The sequence below is a fragment of the Eurytemora carolleeae genome, unplaced genomic scaffold (genome assembly GCF_000591075.1).
Source record: "Eurytemora carolleeae unplaced genomic scaffold, Eaff_2.0 scaffold9, whole genome shotgun sequence".
Classification (NCBI taxonomy): domain Eukaryota; kingdom Metazoa; phylum Arthropoda; class Copepoda; order Calanoida; family Temoridae; genus Eurytemora; species Eurytemora carolleeae.
The window spans coordinates 553,222-576,658 of record NW_019396095.1 but is presented as its reverse complement, the minus strand read 5'-3'; the positions used below and the strand labels follow the sequence as shown (position 1 = coordinate 576,658).

At 32.1% G+C, this 23,437-nt stretch overlaps 1 protein-coding gene across 5 annotated transcripts in view; it reads left to right on the top strand.

The window, feature by feature from the left end:
• LOC111694782 (arylsulfatase B) overlaps positions 1–9,226 on the top strand; it is a 28,453-nt gene extending 19,227 nt beyond the window's left edge. For all 5 annotated transcript variants that reach the window (XM_023463806.1, XM_023463808.1, XM_023463807.1 and 2 more), the window contains 10 exons: positions 1,687–1,776; positions 2,292–2,352; positions 2,725–2,793; positions 3,078–3,185; positions 3,449–3,500; positions 4,945–5,031; positions 6,788–6,862; positions 7,272–7,354; positions 8,288–8,330; positions 8,716–9,226. In XM_023463806.1, the coding sequence (XP_023319574.1) occupies positions 1,687–1,776; positions 2,292–2,352; positions 2,725–2,793; positions 3,078–3,185; positions 3,449–3,500; positions 4,945–5,031; positions 6,788–6,862; positions 7,272–7,354; positions 8,288–8,330; positions 8,716–8,808 (761 nt within the window). In that variant the 3' untranslated portion in view covers positions 8,809–9,226. The remainder of the gene's footprint in view (positions 1–1,686; positions 1,777–2,291; positions 2,353–2,724; positions 2,794–3,077; positions 3,186–3,448; positions 3,501–4,944; positions 5,032–6,787; positions 6,863–7,271; positions 7,355–8,287; positions 8,331–8,715) is intronic.
• The last annotated feature ends 14,211 nt before the right edge of the window (positions 9,227–23,437 follow it).

The window sequence follows — 23,437 nt, the reverse complement described above, 5'->3', positions numbered from 1 at the left end:
CATAGTTGTCACAGCAGAAAGATCACACATCAAAATAAAAATATAGGGGTGATATAAATTTGGATTTACTTGGTGGAAAAACTGAAATATGGTAATTTTTTAAGAAAGTAGGAATCCATGTCATTTTTAAAGAAAGTCTTCTTGAGTTAGAAGATTCAGAGGGTTTAGGCGACTAAATTACATTCTATTTAATACAAAATAAAGAGAAAATAAAAATATTTTAAAAAAGGAATTTTTCCATCCTGAATTCAATTCTGTTTTTTTTCAAGTATACTATATTGAACTTTTAACTTGAGTTCTGTTTTAATCGAAAATATTTCTGTGTAAATGTTTGATATGTGAGTTGTATTTTATAGTCCCAAAGGAACCATTTCCATATTTGTTTTGGATTTAGAATATCTTGTTACAGTTATTCCATCCCAGAAAAATAAAGATAACTATTTTTATACAATTCATGTTTTATTATTATGTTTCAATGTATTTCATATCTATTATACTTTTACAAGAAAATCTGTACAAGCTGTTAATACTTTGACATTATTTTATTTTGAATACGTGCTTTTGAGGATTATTGCAAATATTTTTATTATTATATATTGTTACAATAAAGTGCAAAGTCCTCTACTAAAGACTGGACCTAGAGAAACTTGTTTTGTTGTAGTTTGGAGTCATCTACTAAAGACGACCTAGAGTATCTTATATTATTGTAGTTTGGAGTCCTCTACTAAAGACTGGACCAAGAGTATCTTAAATTATTGTAGTTTGGAGTCATCTACTAAAGAATGGACCTAGAGTATCTTATATTATTGTAGTTTGGAGTCATCTACTAAAGACTGGACCTAGAGTATCTTATATTATTGTAGTTTGGATTCCTCTACTAAAGACTGGGTCCAGATTATCTTATATTATTGTAGTTTAAAGTCTATACTAAAGACTGGACCCAGAGTATCTTATATTATTGTAGTTTGGAGTCCTCTACTAAAGACTGGACCTAGAGAATCTTGTTTTATTGTAGTTTGGAGTCCTCTACTAAAAACTGGACCTAGAGTATCTTATATTATTGTATTTTGAAGTCTATACTAAAGACTGGACCCAGATTATCTTATATTATTGTAGTTTGAAGTCTATACTAAAGACTGGACCCAGAGTATCTTATATAGGTAAAATATTATTGTAGTTTGGAGTCCTCTACTAAAGACTGGACCCAGAGTTCCTTATATTATTGTAGTTTGGAGTCCTCTACTAAAGGCTGGACCTATAGTATCTTATATTATTGTAGTTGGAAGTCTATACTAAAGACTGAACCCAGATTATTTTATATTATTGTAGTTTTGAGTCCTCTGCTAAAGGCTGGACCTAGAGTATCTTTTATTATTGCAGTTTGGAATCTTCTACTAAAGACTAGACCTAGAGTATCTTATATTATTGTTGTTTGAAGTCCTCTGCTAAAGGCTGGACTTAGAGTAATATATATTATTGTAGTTTGGAGTCCTCTACTAACGGCTGGACCTAGACTATATTATATTATTGTAGTTTGGAGTCCTCTACTAAAGACTGGACCTTAAGTATCTTATATTATTGTATTTTGAAGTCCTCTACTAAATACTGGACCTATAGTATCTTATATTATTGTAGTTTGGAGTCCTCTACTAAATACTGGACCTATAGTATCTTATATTATTGTAGTTTGGAGTCCTCTACTAAAGACTGGACCTAGAGTATCTGACCAGATGATGAATATCCAGGATTGGTTACCAACTCTCTATTCTGCTGCAGGTTTTTTTATTTTTTTGCTCTGGATTAAACCATGATTGATTTTTCTTACATTTAATTTTTCTGTGAAGACATCATGCTTTTTAACCAAGTGTTTCCTGATTCCTTTAGAGAAAAAAACCGGTTTTCCATTGCGATCTATAACTATCATATATCGGGGAAACTTTTAATATTCCAAATTCCACCTTTTATTTTTTCGATTTTTCTTAAGTGGCAACTTCCCAAGGGTATTTTCCCAAGTGGCAACGTCCCAAGTCTGTCCTAGCTGCAGCGCTAGGCCCCCTAATTCATCCTAGCCGCAGCGCTCGGCCCCCTAGACCATCCTAGCCGCAGCGCTCGGCCCCCATTGCAGACCGCGGCACCTCAGAGGGCCTAACTAATTTTTTGGGGGGAAATTACCTAACACCATTATTATATTCATTTGCAATTAAAATAAAATCACAAGAACAATGTTTTTTAATCTTAGAAATAAATTTTTCATTAAAAAACAATCTCATATCTTGTAATTAATATTTTAGGTGGAGATAGTTCCAAAATAGAAAATATTGATGGATTAGATATGTGGACTGCTATTTCAAGGTTAGCATAGATAATTAACAAAATTTTGATTTTATGCTTTTTATCTCAAAAATTCAAAGAGACATGAAGCCTTTAATATAAAGTTAGATGATTTGAGATATTAAAATTGCGTCCTTAAAAAGAGATAAACAGTGAGAACCAGAAAACTGTTCAACAACTGTTGTTTTTGTTCTTCCTGTTACTTAAGAAATGTTGCTAAGCATTTTGTGGCGTTGCAACTCTCTATAAAAATGTTGACAGAACTTTTTTAGAAATAGCTGTGTTGTAAATTAGAAAATCCCGAGCGATATTCATAAGGGAAAAAAAGTATTTCACCAAAAGTTTGTGTAATTTCATTGAATCTGAATTTCAAGATCTAATTCTCTCTTCTAGGAATCTGCCATCTCCCAGAAATCTTATGCTTCATAATATAGATGAGGATAGACATATATCAGCAGTAAGGTAACCTGCTTTATTACTTTAGTTTCAACTTTTTTCATTATTTTCTTATTCTTCACTTTTTATTATTATAAACCTATCTAACTTGACACAATGGATGAGGCTGTAAAGACGACATGTAACTCTTGTAGGTTGATTTAAATCCTACCCCAAACAACCTACCTACCTTCCTTCCTTCCTATCTACCTTCCTAACTGCCTTCCTATCTACCTTCCTAACTACCTTCCTACCTACCTAATTACCTACCTACCTACCTATCTATCTATCTATCTATCTATCTACTGCAGGGTAGGGGATTGGAAGCTAATGAAAGGAACCACCTATTCTGGAGAATGGGACTCATGGTATGGACCTAGTGGTAGAGATGGATATAATTACTCAATGCAGGATGTCAGGTACTCAAAAATACAAAAAGTTTAAAAGTTGAAGCGATTTTTCACTAACAGTCAACAAAAACTTTAAGTAAAATAAAATTATATCAAAGTAGATGAATTAGCAGATAAGAAGTGTTTCATTCTAATCTGTATATAACAGATCAAAATGCTAGCTTTCTGAAGAAAATTGTACAAAAATTGATGAATTAACAATTTTTTGATTTGATTGTTAACGTGATGCATTCACAATTTTTCCAAAATGAAACGAAAATTAATATTTTTAGAAACAGTAAGGTTTCTAAGGCTCTAGAGGGGATTGAAATGCCGTTGCATGAGGTACAATTTAATTACAGGGTGTCATATAATGAATACACTTTAATTACAGGGTGTCATATAATTAATACACTTTAATTACAGGGTGTTATATAATGAATACAATTTAATTACAGGGTGTCATATAATGAATACACTTTAATTACAGGGTGTTATATAATTAATACACTTTAATTACAGGGTGTCATATAATGAATACAATTTAATATATAATGAATACACTTTAATTACAGGGTGTTATAAAATTAATACAATTTTTATCTACAGGGTGTAATATAATTGAAACGTTTTATCTACAAGGTGTAAAACTAATAAAATATTTTATCTACAAAGTGTCAAACTATTAAACATTTTATCTACGTACAAGGTGTCAAACTATTAAATATTTTATCTACGAACAAGGTGTTATACTATTAAACAATTTATCTACAATGTGTCATGGTGTCAAACTTTTAAACATTTTATCTACGTACGTACAAGGTGTTATACTAATAAACATTTTATCTAAGTATCAAGGTGCTATATTAAACATTATATCTACAAGATGTCAAACTATTTAACATTTTATCTACAAGGTGTCAAACTATTAAACATTTCATCTACAAGGTGTCATGGTGTCATACCATTAAACATTTTATCTACAATGTGTCTTACACTACATTATTGATCAGATGATAAATACCAATTTGAATCGTACATGCCCCTTGTTAATGAAATTACAATGACATTCTCTTAGAAAGCGGCAGGAAATAATATACAGGGTGAGTCAAAAAAAAGTGTGATTTACGGTGCCTGGTGCAAAATTGTACTTTTTTTGTGCAACACTCCTGTATGGTGTTTTTTTAATATTTTTTAAAAATTTATAATTTTTTTGGTACTTCAATGGCCCAAAAAAAATCCGCGAACCTTTTCTTCTCTTAAAATCAAAAGTTCAGAAAATCAAAAATGTGTAAATAAATTGTTTCTATCGAAATCTAAAATTGAAATTAGAAAATTCGCAGTTTTCAGTTCTGGTATGATTTTTACGGAAAAATTGTTTTTCAATGGTTCTTATATTTTATACTAGAAGAAAAGAACTAGAGAATTTAAATAACTTTTCCTTAAAAATTAGACCAGAGCTAAAAATTGCGAATTTTCTTATTACAATTTTGCGAATTTTCTGTGATTCTGTAATTCAATCGTTAAAAATTTTGGATTTCGATAGAAAAAATTTTTATACACATTTTTGCTTTTCTGAACTTTTGATTTTGAGAGAGATAAAGGTGTGCGGATTTTATTTTGGGCCATTGGAGTACCAAAAAAATAAGAAATTTTCAAAAAATATTGAAAAAACACCATACAGGAAAGTTGCACAAAAATAGGTACAATTTTGCACCACCACTTTTTTTTGACTCACCCTGTAGATTAAAAAATGAATAAAATATGTCATGATGAAATTATATTGCAGGATAAAGTTTTGGAAAAGCTGAGATCTGATGCAACCGTATCCTGCACTAAACCTGCAAACTCAGAACCCTGCAAACCATTACAACAGGTTATTTTATAATGTATAAGGTAAAGCACCAGGTCCCCCTGACATTTTTTTTATTCTTATTTTTTCTCATGAATGTGCAACAGATTAGCTTTTTAAAAGGAGAAAACATGACATTGCTATTGAGGGGAAAATATGATATTTTCCCCCAAAAAAATGTTTTCCTGTGTGAACCAAAACTGAAAGATAAAAAATCCCTCCTTTTTCCTTCCCTCTTCCCCTTCCCATTTTCCATTTTCTCTTTGGGAGAAAAAAATATCATATTTTTCATTTTTCCCAAGAAAGGTTTGCTTAGTTTACTGTGTGAGTTAAAACCAGCGGATTAAAAATTTCTCTTTTTCATTTTTTTTTCCTTTTTTTTAGCAACAACGGCGCGGCAGGGTCTACATATCTTTCTGTCTATTTATTAAAATCTAATCTCTATCATTCACTTAGACATAGGATATAGACTACCGTTTTCTTTGGAATATCATTTTAGCATTTTTCTATGTGTTTCTTTTCTGAATATGTTTGATCGGAATCTAGTAAAAATTAATGATATTGATAATCAAACATTCTGTAAATATTATCTATCTATCTGCATATTAATATTTCCTGTAATTAATATTTATCTAATAATTAATAATATTATTCTTTTATTTGAAAAAGAACTACACAATAAATCAAATATTTGTATTATGTTATGTTACGACATTGTTTATTGTTGCATGCTGCATGTTGCACTCTGTACAATATACATATAATAATGAAATACCTACAAAACCTTCGCGTGCTAACACTTTTTCAAAGGGAGTGTTCGCAAAAATGAAATGGATCATGGAGTTGAAATTGAGTCCACTTAATACAAGTTTCTCTTTGCCGGTTAAACCTTGCACTGTTCTGTTTGCCGAAATTGTTTTGGGTGTGTAGGAAGGATTACTCAATTAATGCCCTTAAAGGGAGTGTTCGCGAAAAGTGAAAGGGGGTATAGGCTTACGGCAAAAAATAAGCGCTTTTGATCGCTCCTAATCTTAGTTCTATCTGTTGCGTGAGGAGAAAATTGTTAAAAACGACTCATACCGAAGAACGTAGCGTCCATACAAATTCAGAAAGTTGCAAAATTCAACTCTGATCGTAAATATTTTAATTCCAAACAAATCATTTAGATATTGCAACCTATAATCCTCGATTATTTTTCGACGCATACGTATATAGTTTATATTTCATAATATTTTTAATTTTTTATGATCTCAGAATTACTTTTGATTCCTGTTTAAAGATTTTTTTTAATGAGGACAACATTTTCATATTTTCCAGGAATGTTCGAAAATCCAGCGCCGCCAGCGAAATATTATTTTAGAATAACATAATCAAAAATATTATGAAATATAAACTATATACGGATGCGTCGAAAAATAATCGATGACTATTGGTAGTAATATCTGAATGATTTGTTTGGAATTAATTGATTATTTTACGATCCGAGTTGAATATTGCAACTTTCTGACGCTACGTTCTACGGTATGAGTAGTTTTTAACAATTTTCTCCTTATAGACCCAACAGATAGAAGTAAGATTAGTGGCGATCAAAAGCGCTTATTTTTCACCGAAAGTCTATACCCTCTTTCATTTTTCGCGAACACCTCTTTAACAGAATTCTGAATTATAGGATAAAAAATATAGTACCGACAAAACTCCTTGTCTCTGCCACACCCCCTAATGTTTTTCCCACACACTCCCTTTTTTTCAGAGAAAAATATACATTTATAAATATATTCAGGTTTGTTTGTTCAACGTTACAGCAGATCCTTGTGAGTTTGAGAACCTTGTTTTCAAATTCCCAGACATTGTTAAGGTAATGATATTTTTTATTCTAAAAAGTGCATGGATTGGTAGAATTTTGAATTGGAAAATCTTATAAAATTCTGTTTGGATTGGACTGGAGAAAAGTGACCGAGGTGCATTGACGGCAGCAAATTACTTGAAATTGCGGATTTTCTTGGATCATTACTGGAAGATTCTTTGAAAACTTTCTTTTTTAATATAAATTATTTATGTACTCTCCTCAACGTAAATACTCCCTTTTCTGGGCGTCAATAGTTTGTTTGTTGTTTATGGATGATATTTGTTTGTTTATGTTTAGACCCTGGATGAAATTTGTTTGTTTATGTATAGACCCTGGATGATATTTGTTTGTTTATGTTTAGACCCTGGATGATATTTGTTTGTTTATGTTTAGACCCTGGTTGTTTGTTTATGTTTAGACCCTGGATGATACAATTGATCTGTATAAGTCTACAGCTGTCCCACCAAGAAACAAGCCTTTAGATCCACGAGCTGATCCAAAGTAAGATAAAATAAGATAAAATTACACAGCGTTTATCCAAAGTAAGATAAAATAAAATAAAAAACAGAGCGTTTATCCAAAGTAAGATAAAATAAAATAAAAAACAGAGCGTTTATCCAAAGTAAGATAAAATTAAATAAAAAACAGAGCGTTTATCCAAAGTAAGATAAAATTAAATAAAAAACAGAGCGTTTATCCAAAGTAAGATAAAATAAAATAAAAAACAGAGCGTTTATCCAAAGTAAGCTAAAATAAAATAAAAAACAGAGCGTTTATCTAAAGTAAGATAAAATAGGATAAAAACACAGCGCTTATCCAAAGTAAGATAAAATAGGATAAAAGCACAACGTTTATCCAAAGTAAAATAAAATAAGATAAAAACACAAGAGTTAATCCAAAGTTAGATAAAATAGGATAAAACCCATGAGATAATCCAAAGTAAGATAAAATAAGATACAAAACATAAGACGCTGATCCAAAGTAAGATAAAATAAGATACAAAACATAAGACGCTGATCCAAAGTAAGATAAAATAAGATACAAAAAACACAAGAGCTACTGAAGGGAATTATCAGTTATCAGTGGAATGTGTCATGTAACAATTGTTTCCAGACTTTCAGCTTGTATAATTTAACATTAAATTATAAAAACAATCTTTTTTTTCAAATATAAAATTGTTCATTGTTAAAATTCAAAATTATCTTTTTTAAACTAAATCCTTGCCGCAAACTCAAATGTTTGCTATTCCCTTTATCTTTTCAGCCTAATGATGTAAACCTGTGATATTTTAATCTTTGATAATTTCATTTAGCAAAATCCATAGTTTGAAATATCAAAGATCTACAACTTTAGATTGCAAAGAGTTAGGAACAAGAAAAATGGAATTTGTGGCAAGGGTTAAGTTCCTTTAACCCTAAAGTTGTTAAATTTTAGATACTGGGACTATGCCTGGACCAACTGGTGTGATTATGTCGAGGAATTAAACCAAAATCAAATCAAATTTGTTTCACCCTTTTCTAGAGATGAAGAGCTAATATTCTCAAATGTTTCTGAATTTTTAAATTTTTGCGCATTTTCAAAAAAAAATTTTTTTTTAATTAAAAATTTTGGGCTAAATTTTTCATCTTTAGCGGACCTTCCCTGGCTCTATATGAGTTGCCACAAAAATGTTGGCCCTAATAGGTTCAGTCGTTTTGATGCGTGAAATGTATATTTTTCTGTATGGATCGAATAAACTGGAATTCAGTGACGACAAACAATTAATATAAAGTTTAAACTTCAACAAACCATTTCGCAACTTTTAAAATTTGAAAAGAAAACCTAAAAATCCACTAAAGTTTTAAATATTTGGTTTGGTAAAGGATGGTTGTGGAGAAGACGACATTACTGATGTGACGAATGTAGTTTGGGATCCACAGATACAAAACTTGATGAAAGATGTCGTTCTACATTAAGATCAACAAGAATGACACTGGAATATTACCTCAAGCCGCTGATATTAAAAGATAAATTGATAATTGTTTTTATACAGATGAGAAGGTTGTCCTGCCATTAGCTTTAGGGTTACCCACAAAGAATGAGACTTCAGAGACGACTGTACGTAATGTATACAGTCTGTTTCCTGATATTATTGATTCTCTGCAACTTTACACTTCTTTCTTTCTTTGTCAAATTATTAATAAACCATTTAAAGATTACAATCAATACTTGGGTGCGTACTTGGGATTGTCATATTTGAAAAGTTTCAAATCGTCTTTACTGTCTCATCCTGTGTTGGTAACTCTGTAGTTCTAAAACTATAGTTGTAATTAATAAAGAGTGGAAGAATTGTCCTTTTTATTCTTTTTTGTTAATTAAAAATGTCTCTAAGGATTTTTAATTTGTAGCTGTTATATCTCTTGAAAATGTGACCTGAATATTTATAAAGTTACATTCTACATTGCACAGGGTTACTTAGAAAGGATGATATTTCAGAGACGATATTTTAGAATATATATTCAGATTGTTTTCTTTAAGAGAGAGTACCCTTTTTTGATAACCTTTTTTTAATTCATTTACTTTTAATAGACTTTATTTATGCCAGAGGATCTTGTGTACTTTAAATGATCAAGTTTCATACCACATGTAAATTGTACAATGTACAATGTACGTACATTCAAGTCTGTACGAGATTCCGACTGAAAACAGTTCCGACTAGTTCCGTCTTCCTGCCATAAACTGCATTAAATTGTTGTAATCATAAATATCCATTTTTCCATGATATGGTTATGACTAGATACAGGGTGTCCCACGAAACATGACAGTTGGTGAATAGTTTAAAATGTCTTCTTCCATAATTTGAAAAGTTGTTTGATACTAAAGAGACTAATAACATTTTTTATAAGACAGTTATATTATAGTAAAACCAATTTCACAGTAAAATATTTATAGAGTTAAACATTTTTTTAAAGAAATAAACTGCAAAAAGTCTTTAATATCTAATACAGTATGTGGAACAAGAATTTTAAAACTTTTCACCAACTTCCATATTTCGTGGCCCGTGGGACACCCTATATACATAGAGAATAGAATATATAGAGAGGAATTAAAAGAATCTCTCGGTATGAATTTTTTCAGTCCCTTTCAGCCTGAAAGGGAGTTCAAAGTGTACAAATCATTTAAATGTTCACAAATTATATGCATAGAATACATTAATACAGTATGTTCCCTAGACTATTCATTTCAATTTCGAAATTTTTAAAGCTGTTAAATAAACTTTATAATGAATTAGGTGAATAAAAACATCATTTGATTTATAGTTATAACGGAAAATCATCTTTTGTACAGTGGAAGGCATAGAGTCTATGTGAAATGATCATTGGTCAATTTTGAAACCAGCCTATTTCATAATTTGGTTTTCTTTTAACAATAATTTTAGATTTTCTATAAAATGATATTCCAGGGCCCAACAGGTTATGTAGCATAAATATGTGAAGTACACCTGCAGTATGGAAACAGTACAACAAAATGGCCGTTTTACACTTTTTTCTAGTAAATTCCTCTCTATATATTCTATTCTCTATGCCTGTATATGATTTGATTTGCTTTTGATTTGCTAACAGATTCATATTATTAATTCCTAAGCCGCATTTCTTCTTTTGAACGCAAGGATGAAAAGGCCAACTATTCCGCTATAAAACTATAGTTTCCTACTGTTTTATGATTGGCAGAGGTCTACTTTTATCAGTTTTATCATTGTATTACATAATCTATGTTCTTGTGTATGTCATATATACAGTGTTTAGTAAGTTATTAAATCAAGTATTAAGTAAAATGGAGGTCTGTAAGTCGACTTCCTATTCCAGAGTTTTCTTGTTATCACTGTAAAATACCAAATATGACCACCATCACTGTTCATTTTGTGGAGCTTAAGAAAAGATGACATTTCATTTTAGTAGTATGACTATTGGACGGTGGGTCCGCATATGAACTACTGTCGTTTGATCTATTGATAATTTGAACAATTGATCGTTTGAACTAAATTGTTCATTATAACTACTGATGATGACGTCATTTCCTAGTTCAAACAACACATTATTTACTCATTTAACTATTTTATATTTCATGAAAAAATATAGGTTAAACAATCATCACAATTAATAGTTTAAATGATCAAAAAATATGGACATAAAAATAATTCAAATGACCAAAAAAAAACAGTTCAAATGAAGCATTTAATATTTCAAATAAGCAAAAAATAGTTTAAATGAGCAAGGAAATAGTTCATATGAGTAAAAAAATAGTTCATATGAGTAAAAAAATAGTTCATATGAGTAAAAAAATAGTTCATATGAGTAAAAAAATAGTTCAAATGAGCAGAAAAAGTCAACAATTTTTAACAAAATTAGTATACATTTAGGGTTAGGTTAGGTTAAGACACATTCTGGGCCGAACGCTGCGGCTAGGATAGGTCAGGGAGCCGAGCGCTACGGCCTCATGACCAACTTTATGCATGTCTTAAATATGAGATGCTAGAGTGTTGTGTCAACGTTTTTTTGCTCATTTAAACTTTTTTTGGCACATTTTAACTATTTTTTTTTGCTCGTTTTTTGCTCATTTGAACTATATTTTTGCTCATTTGAACTTTTTTTTTGGCTCGTTTTAACTATTTGTTTTTCTAATATTAAATATTTTATGGCATATTTTAAATGTTTTTGCTCATTTGAACTATTTTTTTTGTCAATTTCTATCCCATTCAAAAGTACCGTCCTGAGGGTTCAAAGCGGGTTGTAAATGTAATTAAATTCATATATATTGATTATTAACAACTACTTTACAGGGAAGTTAAGGGAATTTTACTNTGGGGGTGGGGTTAAGGGGGGTTTCCCCCCCTTTTTCGAAAATTTTTCAAAAACAAAAGTGCTTTTTTAAGGGTTTGAAGTCGAAAAAAAGGAAATTTTAAGTTGTTGCATGCAGATTTGGCTGTCTTCAATTCAAATCGATTTTTTGTTCTTGTGTTTTTTTAATTCATTGAATATGTGTGCGAATCTTAAAATATGAGTTATCAAATAGTTATCAAATAGTTATCAAATAAATGTTTACAATAGCCTTGAGAATTGAGAAAGATAAAAATATTTTATTATAATAAAATTTCTACAATTTCTTATTCCTGTGCTACGGATTTTTGCCATTCTTTCTTTCTTTTCATTCTGCAGGGGGTCTTTTCATTCTGCAGGGGGGCTCTCAGGTGCTATGGGAGGGCACGCGCCCGGCCGTCCCCCCCCCCTAGTTGCGCCTCTGGGACTTTGTACTACACAATTTTATCGTCTTTTGAGTTTTAAGATGAAAATGCGCAAATTTTTCCTCCGAAAACTTTGCAGTACGAGTGTTTTTTTTTTATTCAACTGTCCCAAGAGATAACGTCTCTTGGGACAGTCACTAAACCTCCCTCTGTTGGGGGAATCATTAATCGGTAATGTTGGTCAAAAGGCGGTAAAAGGAATTGAGCCTTTGCCGTAAACTCTAATGTATAATCCCTATGTCTTTGCAACCTAATAGTGTAAATCTTTCATATTTCAACCTTAGATTATTTGATCTAACAGAAATCACAGTTTGAAATATTTAAGGTCCACTACATTATGTTAGCTAAAGGGATTAGTAAATCTGAGTTTGTGACTCGATTCCTTTCCGGATTTAAATTTGTTGAGTATTTTGTATAAAAATATGAACTTATATTTCTATTCTCATCATAAAAATTTCTTTGAAAACGTCAATTTAGCTTCATGGAGGGAGGGGTGGCTGCTCTTAGGGTTTTAGAATTGCTCCCAGGGTGTTGGAGTTACTCGCAGGGTTTTAAGTAAAACATGAAAAAATCTTCTGGAAAAAAAAAACTTGGAAATAAGACAATTTATAACGATGTTGAGATGTATTACTAGCTCAAATAAAACCTTTATGGTGGAGCTAGCTGAAGAAAAAAAATTTTTATTATACATTAACATATTCAATGTATAAGCTAAAACAAAATTGTAGTCAGTTTGGCTAATCAAAACTATATGATCGCCACAGGCTACTGGGACTCAATTTTTTTTTCCTTTGCAAATATCTGAACAAAGACAGTATAAAACGGGTACCAGAGCCCTTTTCTCAATTTTCGGTTTTATAGTTCTCTTTTTAAAGTATTTTTTATAAAAGGTCGGATAAATTTTCACCCTGGGAGCAATTCCAAACCCTGAGAGCAGCCTGCACCCCTCCCTCCTTCATGACGTTATAATAATTTTTATTTGTAGTATTTGTGTTGTAAATTATTTCTATTAATAAATAATGACCAATAAATATATTCCCTTTTAAATATAAGAAGTTAGTTTAGTGTAATAATTGGGAATATTGATATACCAGAGAGGGGGGTATATTTTTTCTAAATTGCAGGGTTTGGGGGAGATAGGTCGCATCAACCTGAATAATTTTTACAAATTATTTTATCATCTTTTTCATCTCTAAATACTTTCTAAACAAGGTCTACATAAGGAATGGGGGGGAAAAATGTTTATTTATAAAATCATATAAACCCCTGTAATTATGTATATTGATATACCGGGGTTTCATGTTAGAAATGTATAACCCTAAACATGATATAGAGCGGGATAATAAAAGGGGGTGGGGACTTATAGGGGCGTAGGCAGGAATTTGTCCAAGACCAAGGGGGTTTTACCAAGTTTTTTTCTTTCCAGAGGTTTTATCACCCGTTGGGGACTGAAACCCCATAAGATACCATAGATTTTGCTAATCCAGGGGGGCTGACTCCCACTCCCTGAGTACGCCTCTGATTGGAGTATAAGGGGTCTGCGAAAGGGACTGTAAGCGTAATTTTAAATGACCCTCTAGGCACAGATGGCAGTGCCTGATTCACACAGATACCTCTGAAACCTTCATCTGATCAATAATATGGAAGATATTGTCATTTTTCTAGGCTTGAAAGTGTTTAATTCTGATAATTACAATTAGTTTCCTGCAAACTAGAAATGCGCAAGTCACTTTAGAAGCCAAAACTCAAAATAATCTGTTTTCAAGATTATAAACGTTAACATCTAATTTATACTTGATCAGACAAAGCTGTTAAGGGTACTGTTGTGGATCGGGTGATGTCATCTTGTCACTTGAAATTTCGTTTACAGTCCCTACAAGATCACATACAGTTAAACCCTAAATGAGCCTTACATCGAAAGAATTTATCAAATGTCGTCTTGGCAATTTTCCAATGGGTTTTATACTATTTTACGTAAATTTCAGTATTTACGAAAATAAATAAATAGCCATGAATATGCGGGAACAGTTTTAAAGAGTTTCATATAATCATTTAATTAAAAAACTAAATATCTGCAACATTCCGTTATCAGAAAGTGAAGAATACGACATTTGATAAATTCTTTCGATGTATGGCTTATTTAAGGGTTTAACTGTAGAAAGAAAAAGTTTTTAAGAATTGGTTGAAAGGAAACTTTTTGCTCGGTATTTTCTGAAACTTTCTTATTTTAAAATTTTTACAAAGTTGTAATTTTCCAGAGACTAACACAAAAGTTTAAGTAGATAATGAAAATACCATAGATAAATAAATAAACATAGATAGCTTATGTACGCAAAATCACCAAGAATTGTACAGTCCGCGAACTCATACTTCTAGGGGTCAAAGTGTACTTCAATGATAAGCGGGGTGGTAGGGTGTTTTAATGGATTTCATAATAGAGTGTAAAATAACTCCGGGAATGGAACTATTTGAACAACAATATTTCACTGAGCAATATATCATATTGACGAGAACTGAAGAAGGACATGAGAAGGACTAGACTATAACTTAAATTTCTCTCTACAGAACTCATGTACACCACAAGTACTCAATGACATAAGAAAAGCCAATGTTCACAACCGACCCAGTTAATCTATATAATAGGAATATCTTTAAAACATCTCTGTACATTTATATCTTTCAAGATGAAAAATGTCGGCTTCGTCTATCTTTATGGAAAATACATTCAATGATGAAAAGTTTGAAATTAAATGTTTACTGAACTACAAATCTTGGTTTTTAATTGATCACTGCATTAGGACAAAATAATTTAAAAACCTCTAAAAATAGTAAAAAAATGTTTTTTTAAATTTAATAATTTTATTTAATATTATAATTGAATGTTATCACAAAACGACAGAAATACACGAAATTGCATGAAAACAATGTCTAATTTCAATGTATACAGTTTAATTGGGTAAGTTCAATATTAATTATTTATCATCACATCAAAAATATTATAAAGTTTTGGATTAATAACACTTTTTTCTAAATTAATATTAAATCAAGTGGATTCTAGACAAAAATGTTTTATATCTTTGTTCTGAAGGCATTTTAATCATTTTAGTAAATATGTTAAGCAGTTTTATTTCAAATATGTTTATGCTATAACGATATGAAAATCTGACAATTTTTTAATTTGAAAAATTTGATCTTTTATTGGTTTATTTCAAAAACGTATAAAATCCTTGAAATGAATATAATGTATTTTATATAAAATATGTCTTAATACTGACTAGGGACTGATATGTATCATAAGTATGTTAATAAAAATCATGTCAGTTTTAAACAATAAAAGAATTGTTTGATACTAATAAAATTATGTTAGCTAAGAACACATAATTCCAGAACTCCAGAACCAGGCCTCATAATTTTTACAAAAGGGCAAAATAACTATTTATAACACTGTTACTTTGATTCTCTCATGGTATTATAGAGTTTTTGTACAGAATTTTTCTCTTTATCGAGAACATCCGAGATATGGAGAAAATTTAAGTCCAAAAACTGTATAGCACGTCTTACCAAAATAATAGTGCTTTAGGTAATTTTACGAAGCGTTTCTGTACTTGTTTTATTTCAATGGCTATTCTTGATGAAATAAACTCTGAACCAAAGCAGAAGTCAAAATATAAAGTTGATTTCAATTTTATTTTCATTTCAATTGAAAAAAATATCTTAAAAATATCCTAAATTTTTTGGAGAAAATCCGGGAACCAATCAAAACTTTATAGCACACGTGCTATAATTTAACTTTATAGCACGATGATTACTTTACATAACGTTCATTATGAAATTCACGATGAAGTGAGGAAGAATGATAAAGTACACAATAGTTTTATAAAATTATTTTAAAGATTTTTCAGTTTATTTCTTTTGGGGTTAATGTATAACTACTTGAGTAAAAAAGTTAATAACATTCTTCTTCTTTTTTTAATGGAAAGGAGAGAGTTTATTATTCTGGTTTTCTCTGAACACAATTTACCAGAAAGATATAAATTCTAATTATTGACAGCTCCCAGGTGTTTACAGGGTGAGTTATATCACATCGGATTTCACCCACAGGGTGAAACATTAAGCACGACATTTGAATATTTTCATCATTGATTCATTGATAGATATCTGAATACATTATACGGATAAATAGTTGCACGATAGGGACTTCAGTAGAAGAATCTACCTAGCTCTCTGACACAGACTCCAATAGAGGAATCTACCTCTGATATAGACTCCAGTAGAGGAATCTACCTCTGATACACACTCTAGAAGAGGAAACTACCTTTCATATAGACTCCAGTAGATGAATCTACCTCTGATATAGACTCCAGTAGATGAATCTACCTCTGATATAGACTCCAGTAGATGAATCTACCTCTGATATAGACTCCAGTAGATGAATCTACCTCTGATATAGACTCCAGTAGAGGAATCTACCTCTGATATAGACTCCAGTAGATGAATCTACCTCTGATATAGACTCCAGTAGAGGAATCTACCTCTGATATAGACTCCAGTAGATGAATCTACCTCTGATATAGACTCAAGTAGAGGAATCTACCTCTGATATAGACTCCAATAGATGAATCTACCTCTGATATAGACTCCAGTAGAGGAATCTACCTCTGATATAGACTCCAGTAGATGAATCTACCTCTGATATAGACTCCAGTAGATGAATCTACCTCTGATATAGACTCCAGTAGAGAGAAGATGTTTCTAGAGTTTCCATCCTTTGTTTCATTCTCCTGCATAGAGCTGTTACTAGAGCAGCACGGTCCGGGGATACTACACTTCGCCTTAATATGATAGAACATGTTACTTGTCTATTAGTTACTTAATATAATAAAACATGTTACTTGTCTATTTGTCACTTAATATAATAAAACATGCTACTTGCCTATTTGTTACTTAATATAATAAAACATGTTACTTGTCTATTTGTTACTTAATATAATAAAACATGTTACTTGTCTATTAGTTACTTAATATAATAAAACATGTTACTTGTCTATTAGTTACTTAATATAATAAAACATGTCACTTGTTTATCTGTTACTTAATATAATAAAACATGTTACTTGTCTATTAGTTACTTAATATAATAAAACATGTCACTTGTCTATTTGTTACTTAATATAATAAAACATGTCACTTGTTTATCTGTTACTTGATATAATATAACGTGTTACTTGTCATGTGTTTCTTAATGGTTAGTTACTTGGTTGTTTGTGACTGGTCTGTTTGTTATTTGTCGGTTTGTTACTTGTCTGTTTAAAACTTATCTTTTTGTTACTTGTATGTTTATTTCTTGTCTGTTTTTTACTTGTCTGTATCTTAATTTTCTGTTTTTATTATATGTTTTATATCTGTCTGTTTGTCTGTTTTATATCTGTCTGTTTGTCTGTTTGTTACTTTAAACTTTAATTTTTCGCGAACACTTACTTTAAAATTTGATTATGCTGGTTTGAATCTACCTTGTTTATTACCTGTGATGTCTAGGCTCCAAAGTTTGAACCGATTCAGAAACTCCGAGGGATTGAGATCTTTTCAGAAATATTCTTTTATTTCTCTCCTCCTCTCCTGTACTCACAGGTTCCTTAAACCCTTGCAGTGCACCTGGAGTACCTGGAGAAGGTTCAGATTTAATTTCATCCTGCAATTCTCTGGGTATATGTCGAGAGTGTAGACCTGGATTTAGATATTTATAAATCTGTGATCCAGGATCACTCAATTGTCTTTGAACCCGTCCTCTCCTCTCTGGTAGTATTATCCGTGTCCAGATATCATCTATCCGCCCTGAACCATCCTGCCGTTCAATCTGTTGATTCATGTCTCGTCCTACCCTGCTCCCATCTCCACTAGCTCCCAGTTTGTTCTGATTTAGAAATTCACTCTTTTTCACTTTATGACACGTTACATCATTAGTTTGATTTACATCAAAGGTTTCATCCTGAAAGGTTTTGTATGGATCTTGTATCCGGGGTCCGGTTAGATCCAGTGAAGGTTTAAGATCTATTTCGCCTGTTTCTCCGGGAATTCTTGTTTCTCCATTAGCATAATTCCCTGGAATAGGAGAACAAAAGGTAAAAAATACAACTTAGCGAGATTGTCAACGTAATATGTCAAAAGTGAAAAAAGCATTAATTTAATGTAAGTGATCCTTTAACCTCTTATATAATATATTAAATTATATAATAATATAATTTAAAATATAAGAAAAGTTGGGTTATATCAAAATCAAGTTTGTAATCTTCCTGGACTGAAGCTAGATTAAAAAGTGTTAAAATAGAGTAAAATAGTAACTTAATAAAATATTATTTAATCATGCAGTTTCATCATTAATCATACGTATAGAACATGCAGTAAATTGTTGTTCGGAGTATGCAGTTCATGCATACTGAGCTGGGAACTTTACAATGGATAACCTTTAATCCCAACTACTTAATCCGAGTTTCCACTGTGGAAACTTTTAATTTTAGTCCTTAATCCAATCTTTTTTCGCTCTCTTTGGATATCCGTACATTGTTTTTTCCAATGAGAGAGCAGGAATTGAATGACAGCCTTGAAAATAAATTCTATCCCATGAGAGAAATCCGCAATTTCGAACAAATAAAGAATATGTTGTCGGCCATTTTGAAAATTAATCGGTGAAGAAAAATATTTGATAATACGTTTGAGATTCTTTTTTAACTAATTTTAACTCCTGTAGTAATAAATAAATGGGTGAGAAATTAAGTTAAGGCCGTTCCAGTCAAGAAAACGAACAAATCTGGCGTTCCTAGAATCAAATTTGTTGATCTAAATATCTAATCTTGAAACTAACATAATCTGGAAATTATGTTAGTTTCAAGATTAGCAAAAAAAAAAGGATTCAGCATAATCTCGATATCCACCATTCTAAAGTTCCTAGCTCAGGAGTATTTAAATAAAACTATTTTTAAAAACTAAATTAAATTTCCTTCTCTCCTTTCGCTTCATGCACTAGTTCAGTAATATAGAGAGATACATTTGACCTTGGGGTTATGTAATAATATTATGGTTATTTTTTAAGCCAAACAATTTTTAATCAATGGTTAATCAAGTTGATAAGCCAGGAGTAGAATCAGGTATAGGACTAGGATCAGGGTTATAAAAAGGACTAAGATCAGGCTTATAATCAGGACTAGGATCAGGGTTAGAATCAGGGTTTGCATTAAAGTAAGTATCAGTGTAAAGATTAGATAAGGATTACGATCAGGTTTAGTATCAGGGTTAGAATTAGGTTGAAGATCAGGGCTAGGATCAGGTTTCAGATCAGGGTTAGAATTAGGTTGAAGATCAGGGCTAGGATCAGGTTTCAGATCAGGGTTAGAATTAGGATGAAGATTAGGGCTAGGATAAGGTTTCAGATCAGGGTTAGAATTAGGTTGAAGATCAGGGCTAGGATCAGGTTTCAGATCAGGGTTAAAATTAGGTTGAAGATCAGGTTTCAGATCAGGGTTAGAATTAAGTTGAAGATCAGAGCTAGGATAAGGTTTCAGATCAGGGTTAGAATTAAGTTGAAGATCAGGGCTAGGATCAGGTTTCAGATCAGGGTTAGAATTACGTAGAAGATCAGGGCTAGGATCAGGTTTCAGATCAGGGTTAGAATTAGGTAGAAGATCAGGGCTAGGATCAGGTTTCAGATCAGGGTTAGAATTAGGTAGAAGATCAGGGCTAGGATCAGGTTTCAGATCAGGGTTAAAATTATGTTGAAGATTATGGCTGGGATCATAAAGAGGATCAGGGTTGGAATTAAGATAAAGATCAGGATGAGGATCAGGGTTAGAATTAAGGTAAAGATCAGGGCTAGGATCAGGATGAGGATCAGGGTTAGAATTAGGGTGAAGATCAGTGCTAGGATCAGGATGAGCATCAGGACTAGGATCAGGATTGGAATCAAGGTTTGCATTTAAGTAAGTATCAGGGTTAGTATCATAGTCAAAATCAGTTTAAGGATCAAGGTTAGTTTCAGAGTTAGGATGAGTGTTAGAATTCGGGTAAGCCTCAAGATTAAGTAAGAAATAGGATTGGTTAGGTTTTAGTTTAAGCTCAGGGTTAGAACAAAGTCTAGAATATTGGTTAGGTTCTAGTTTAAGCCCAGGGTTGGTTGTACCTTGTGAGAAAACTCCAGCATAGTGATTACTTCCCTGGAATAATATAGAGTGAAGGTCAATGTAAAGAGTCTTTACATAGAGTCGGGACTGTAGCCCTACTGCCCCCACCCGGGACTATAGCCCTACTCCCCCCACCCGGGACTATAGCCCTTCCGCCCCCCCCCGGGACTTTAGCCCTACTGCCCCCCGGGACTTTAGCCCTACTGCCCCCCCGGGACTTTAGCCCTACTGCCCCCCGGGACTTTAGCCCTACTCCCCCACCCCCCGGGACTCTAGCCCTACTGTCCCCTTCACCGCCCATTCCTCCTAGGACTCTAACTTGGCATGAAGATTGAATGTAATCCTAGTAATTTGGACAAACTTCAGGATTCCCCATACACCTCATTCTAATTCAGGCAGTAGCAGAACAATTCAGGGTTCGGATACAATATATGTTCAGGGTTTGTATACAATATATGTTCAGGGTTTAAATACAATATATGTTCAGGGTTTGGATACTATATATCTTCAGGGTTTAGATACAATATATGATCAGGGTTTAGATACAATATATGTTCAGGGTTTAGATACAATATATGCTCAGGGTTTAGATACAATATATGTTCAGGGTTTGGATACAATATATGTTCAGGGTTTAGATACAATATATGTTCAGGGTTAAGATACAATATATGTTCAGGGTTTAGATACAATATATGTTCAGGGTTAAGATACAATATATGTTCAGGGTTTGGATACAAGATATATTCAGGGTTAAGATACAAAATATGTTCAGGGTTTGGATACAATACATGATCAGAGTTTGGATACAATACATATTAAGGGTTTGAATACAATACATACACGATCAGGGTTTTTATGTATAATGGATATAACTTGTATCAAATTTATCTGTTTGTTCAAATATGTTTCAACCAAGGTTATAATGTAAGGAAAGTTAATTGCAGTTGCGTATACTCTGAGTACATGTTGAAACCAGTTCTCTCTGGGCGGAATTTGTAAACAAGAATAGATGCATCTGTGTTCGTTTTGTACCCGAGGAGGTTGATAATTTTGATAATTCACATAATAGTTTCCTATGACCAGAATATTTCATTGATTTTGTGAAAGATGGATCCCATGTCAGGCTTCGACATCCGTCTTGTGTTTATATTACCGCCCAGAGACTGTACGCTGCAGTACAAAAGATGTGTAAATCTCTGAAATAACTTTCCTTGCATTATAACCTTGGTTCCAACAATCTTTTTTTTTGTATAGAATCATTTTCACATGTGCTAGGTATATTGTATTATTGTAAAAAGTGCAATAGTGGTGTCACAAAATATGCTTCTACAGGCTAAATCAAAGATCAAGACTACAATGAAAAGTTGTATCTTATTTTTAGACTGGATCGACTTTGCTTACAGCTTTAGTTTTAAGAAAGAAATTGGGAGATATGTCTCAACGATTTTTGTGTAAGAGCTTGAATCCTTTGGATAAATGTGACATATTACTGGTGGTTTAAAGGGTGTTTACTCTGCTTATATTCTACAGGAAATACAGGAAACAATCTGGCACTAAACCCTCCAAGGATTAATTAAAGGGAAACTTCACAAAACAGAAAAAAATTGAACACTTAAAGGGAAACTTCACGAAACAGAAAACAATTGAACACTTAAAGAGAACCTTCACGAAACAGAAAACAATTGAACACTTAAAGATAAACTTCAGGAAAATATTTGAATAATAAAGAGGACCTCCACAAAACTAATTTAACATTTAAAGAGAACCTCCACGAAACTACAGAACAATTAAAGAGAACCTCCACGAAACTACAGAACAATTAAAGAGAACCTCCACAAAACTACAGAACAATTAAAGAGAACCTAAGCGAAACTAATGAAAAATTAAAGAGAATCTCCACGAAACTACAGAACAATGAAAGAGAACCTCCACGAAACTACAGAACAATTAAAGAGAACCTCCACAAAACTACAGAAAAATTAAAGAGAACCTCCACGAAACTACAGAACAATTAAAGAGAACTTCCACAAAACTACAGAACAATTAAAGAGAACCTCCACGAAACTACAGAACGATTAAAGAGAACCTCCACGAAACTACAGAACAATTAAAGAGAACTTCCACAAAACTACAGAACGATTAAAGAGAACCTCCACGAAACTACAGAACAATTAGTGAGACATTTTTTGCAACAATTACCTAAACCTCAAAAGATTAAATTTCCAAAAATTCGTAATAAAAACAATGAGTTTAAGAAATAATTCAATTTCACAAATTTCAAGAAAAAAATGCATTTAATTAATTACTATTAAATTGTAATATGGTGCTAGGGACGTGTGATATGGTGCTAGGGATGTGTGATGTGATACAGGGGCACTAATAACTTGTGAAAGGGTGCTACTAAACTAACTTACATAAAAGGGCGCTAAACTTGTGTTATGATGCAGTACAGTGTCACAAATTCAAATTTATAATCCCTATATCTTTGCAACTTGCTGGTGTAAATATTTTATATTATGCCATCTATCCTAATTCTATAGTTTGAAATATCTTAGGTCAATGATATTGGTTTGCAAACATATAGAGATTATAAAATCAGAGTTTGTGACAAAGACTCAATTCCTTTTTGATATGGTATTATTATTGTTAGAGATATTGTACTAAATATAAAAATATAGCCAAAAGTATTTTACCTGTAGGTTCATGTAAGGGATTTGTTCTACTGTTGGGGTTATATCATCATCACTCAACCCTTTCGAGGGGGTTCCAGGGCCCCATTCATCCCGCTGTTTAGGGGGTCCAGGGCCCCAGAGTTCACCCTGTTTCGAGTTCTCTACTACAGGGGTGGCAAGGTCGTCTGTGTTAGAATCGTGAGAAGATGATTTATTCTGGTTTATATCCAGGTTTATATCCAGGGGAAGGTGTTCATCTCCTGTAGCAGGAGGAGAATATAGGTTAGGTAGTGTCGGGTAAAGATTTTATCCGTTTTTTTTAATATTTAGTTTTTTGGCTTTTTAAAGGGTCTATTAGCGTCATTTCAAGTGACCCTCCATGCAAATATGGCACAAAGTCCGATTAACAACTGTACCTTTGAAACCTTTTTCTGATCAATAATGTGGAAGATATTGT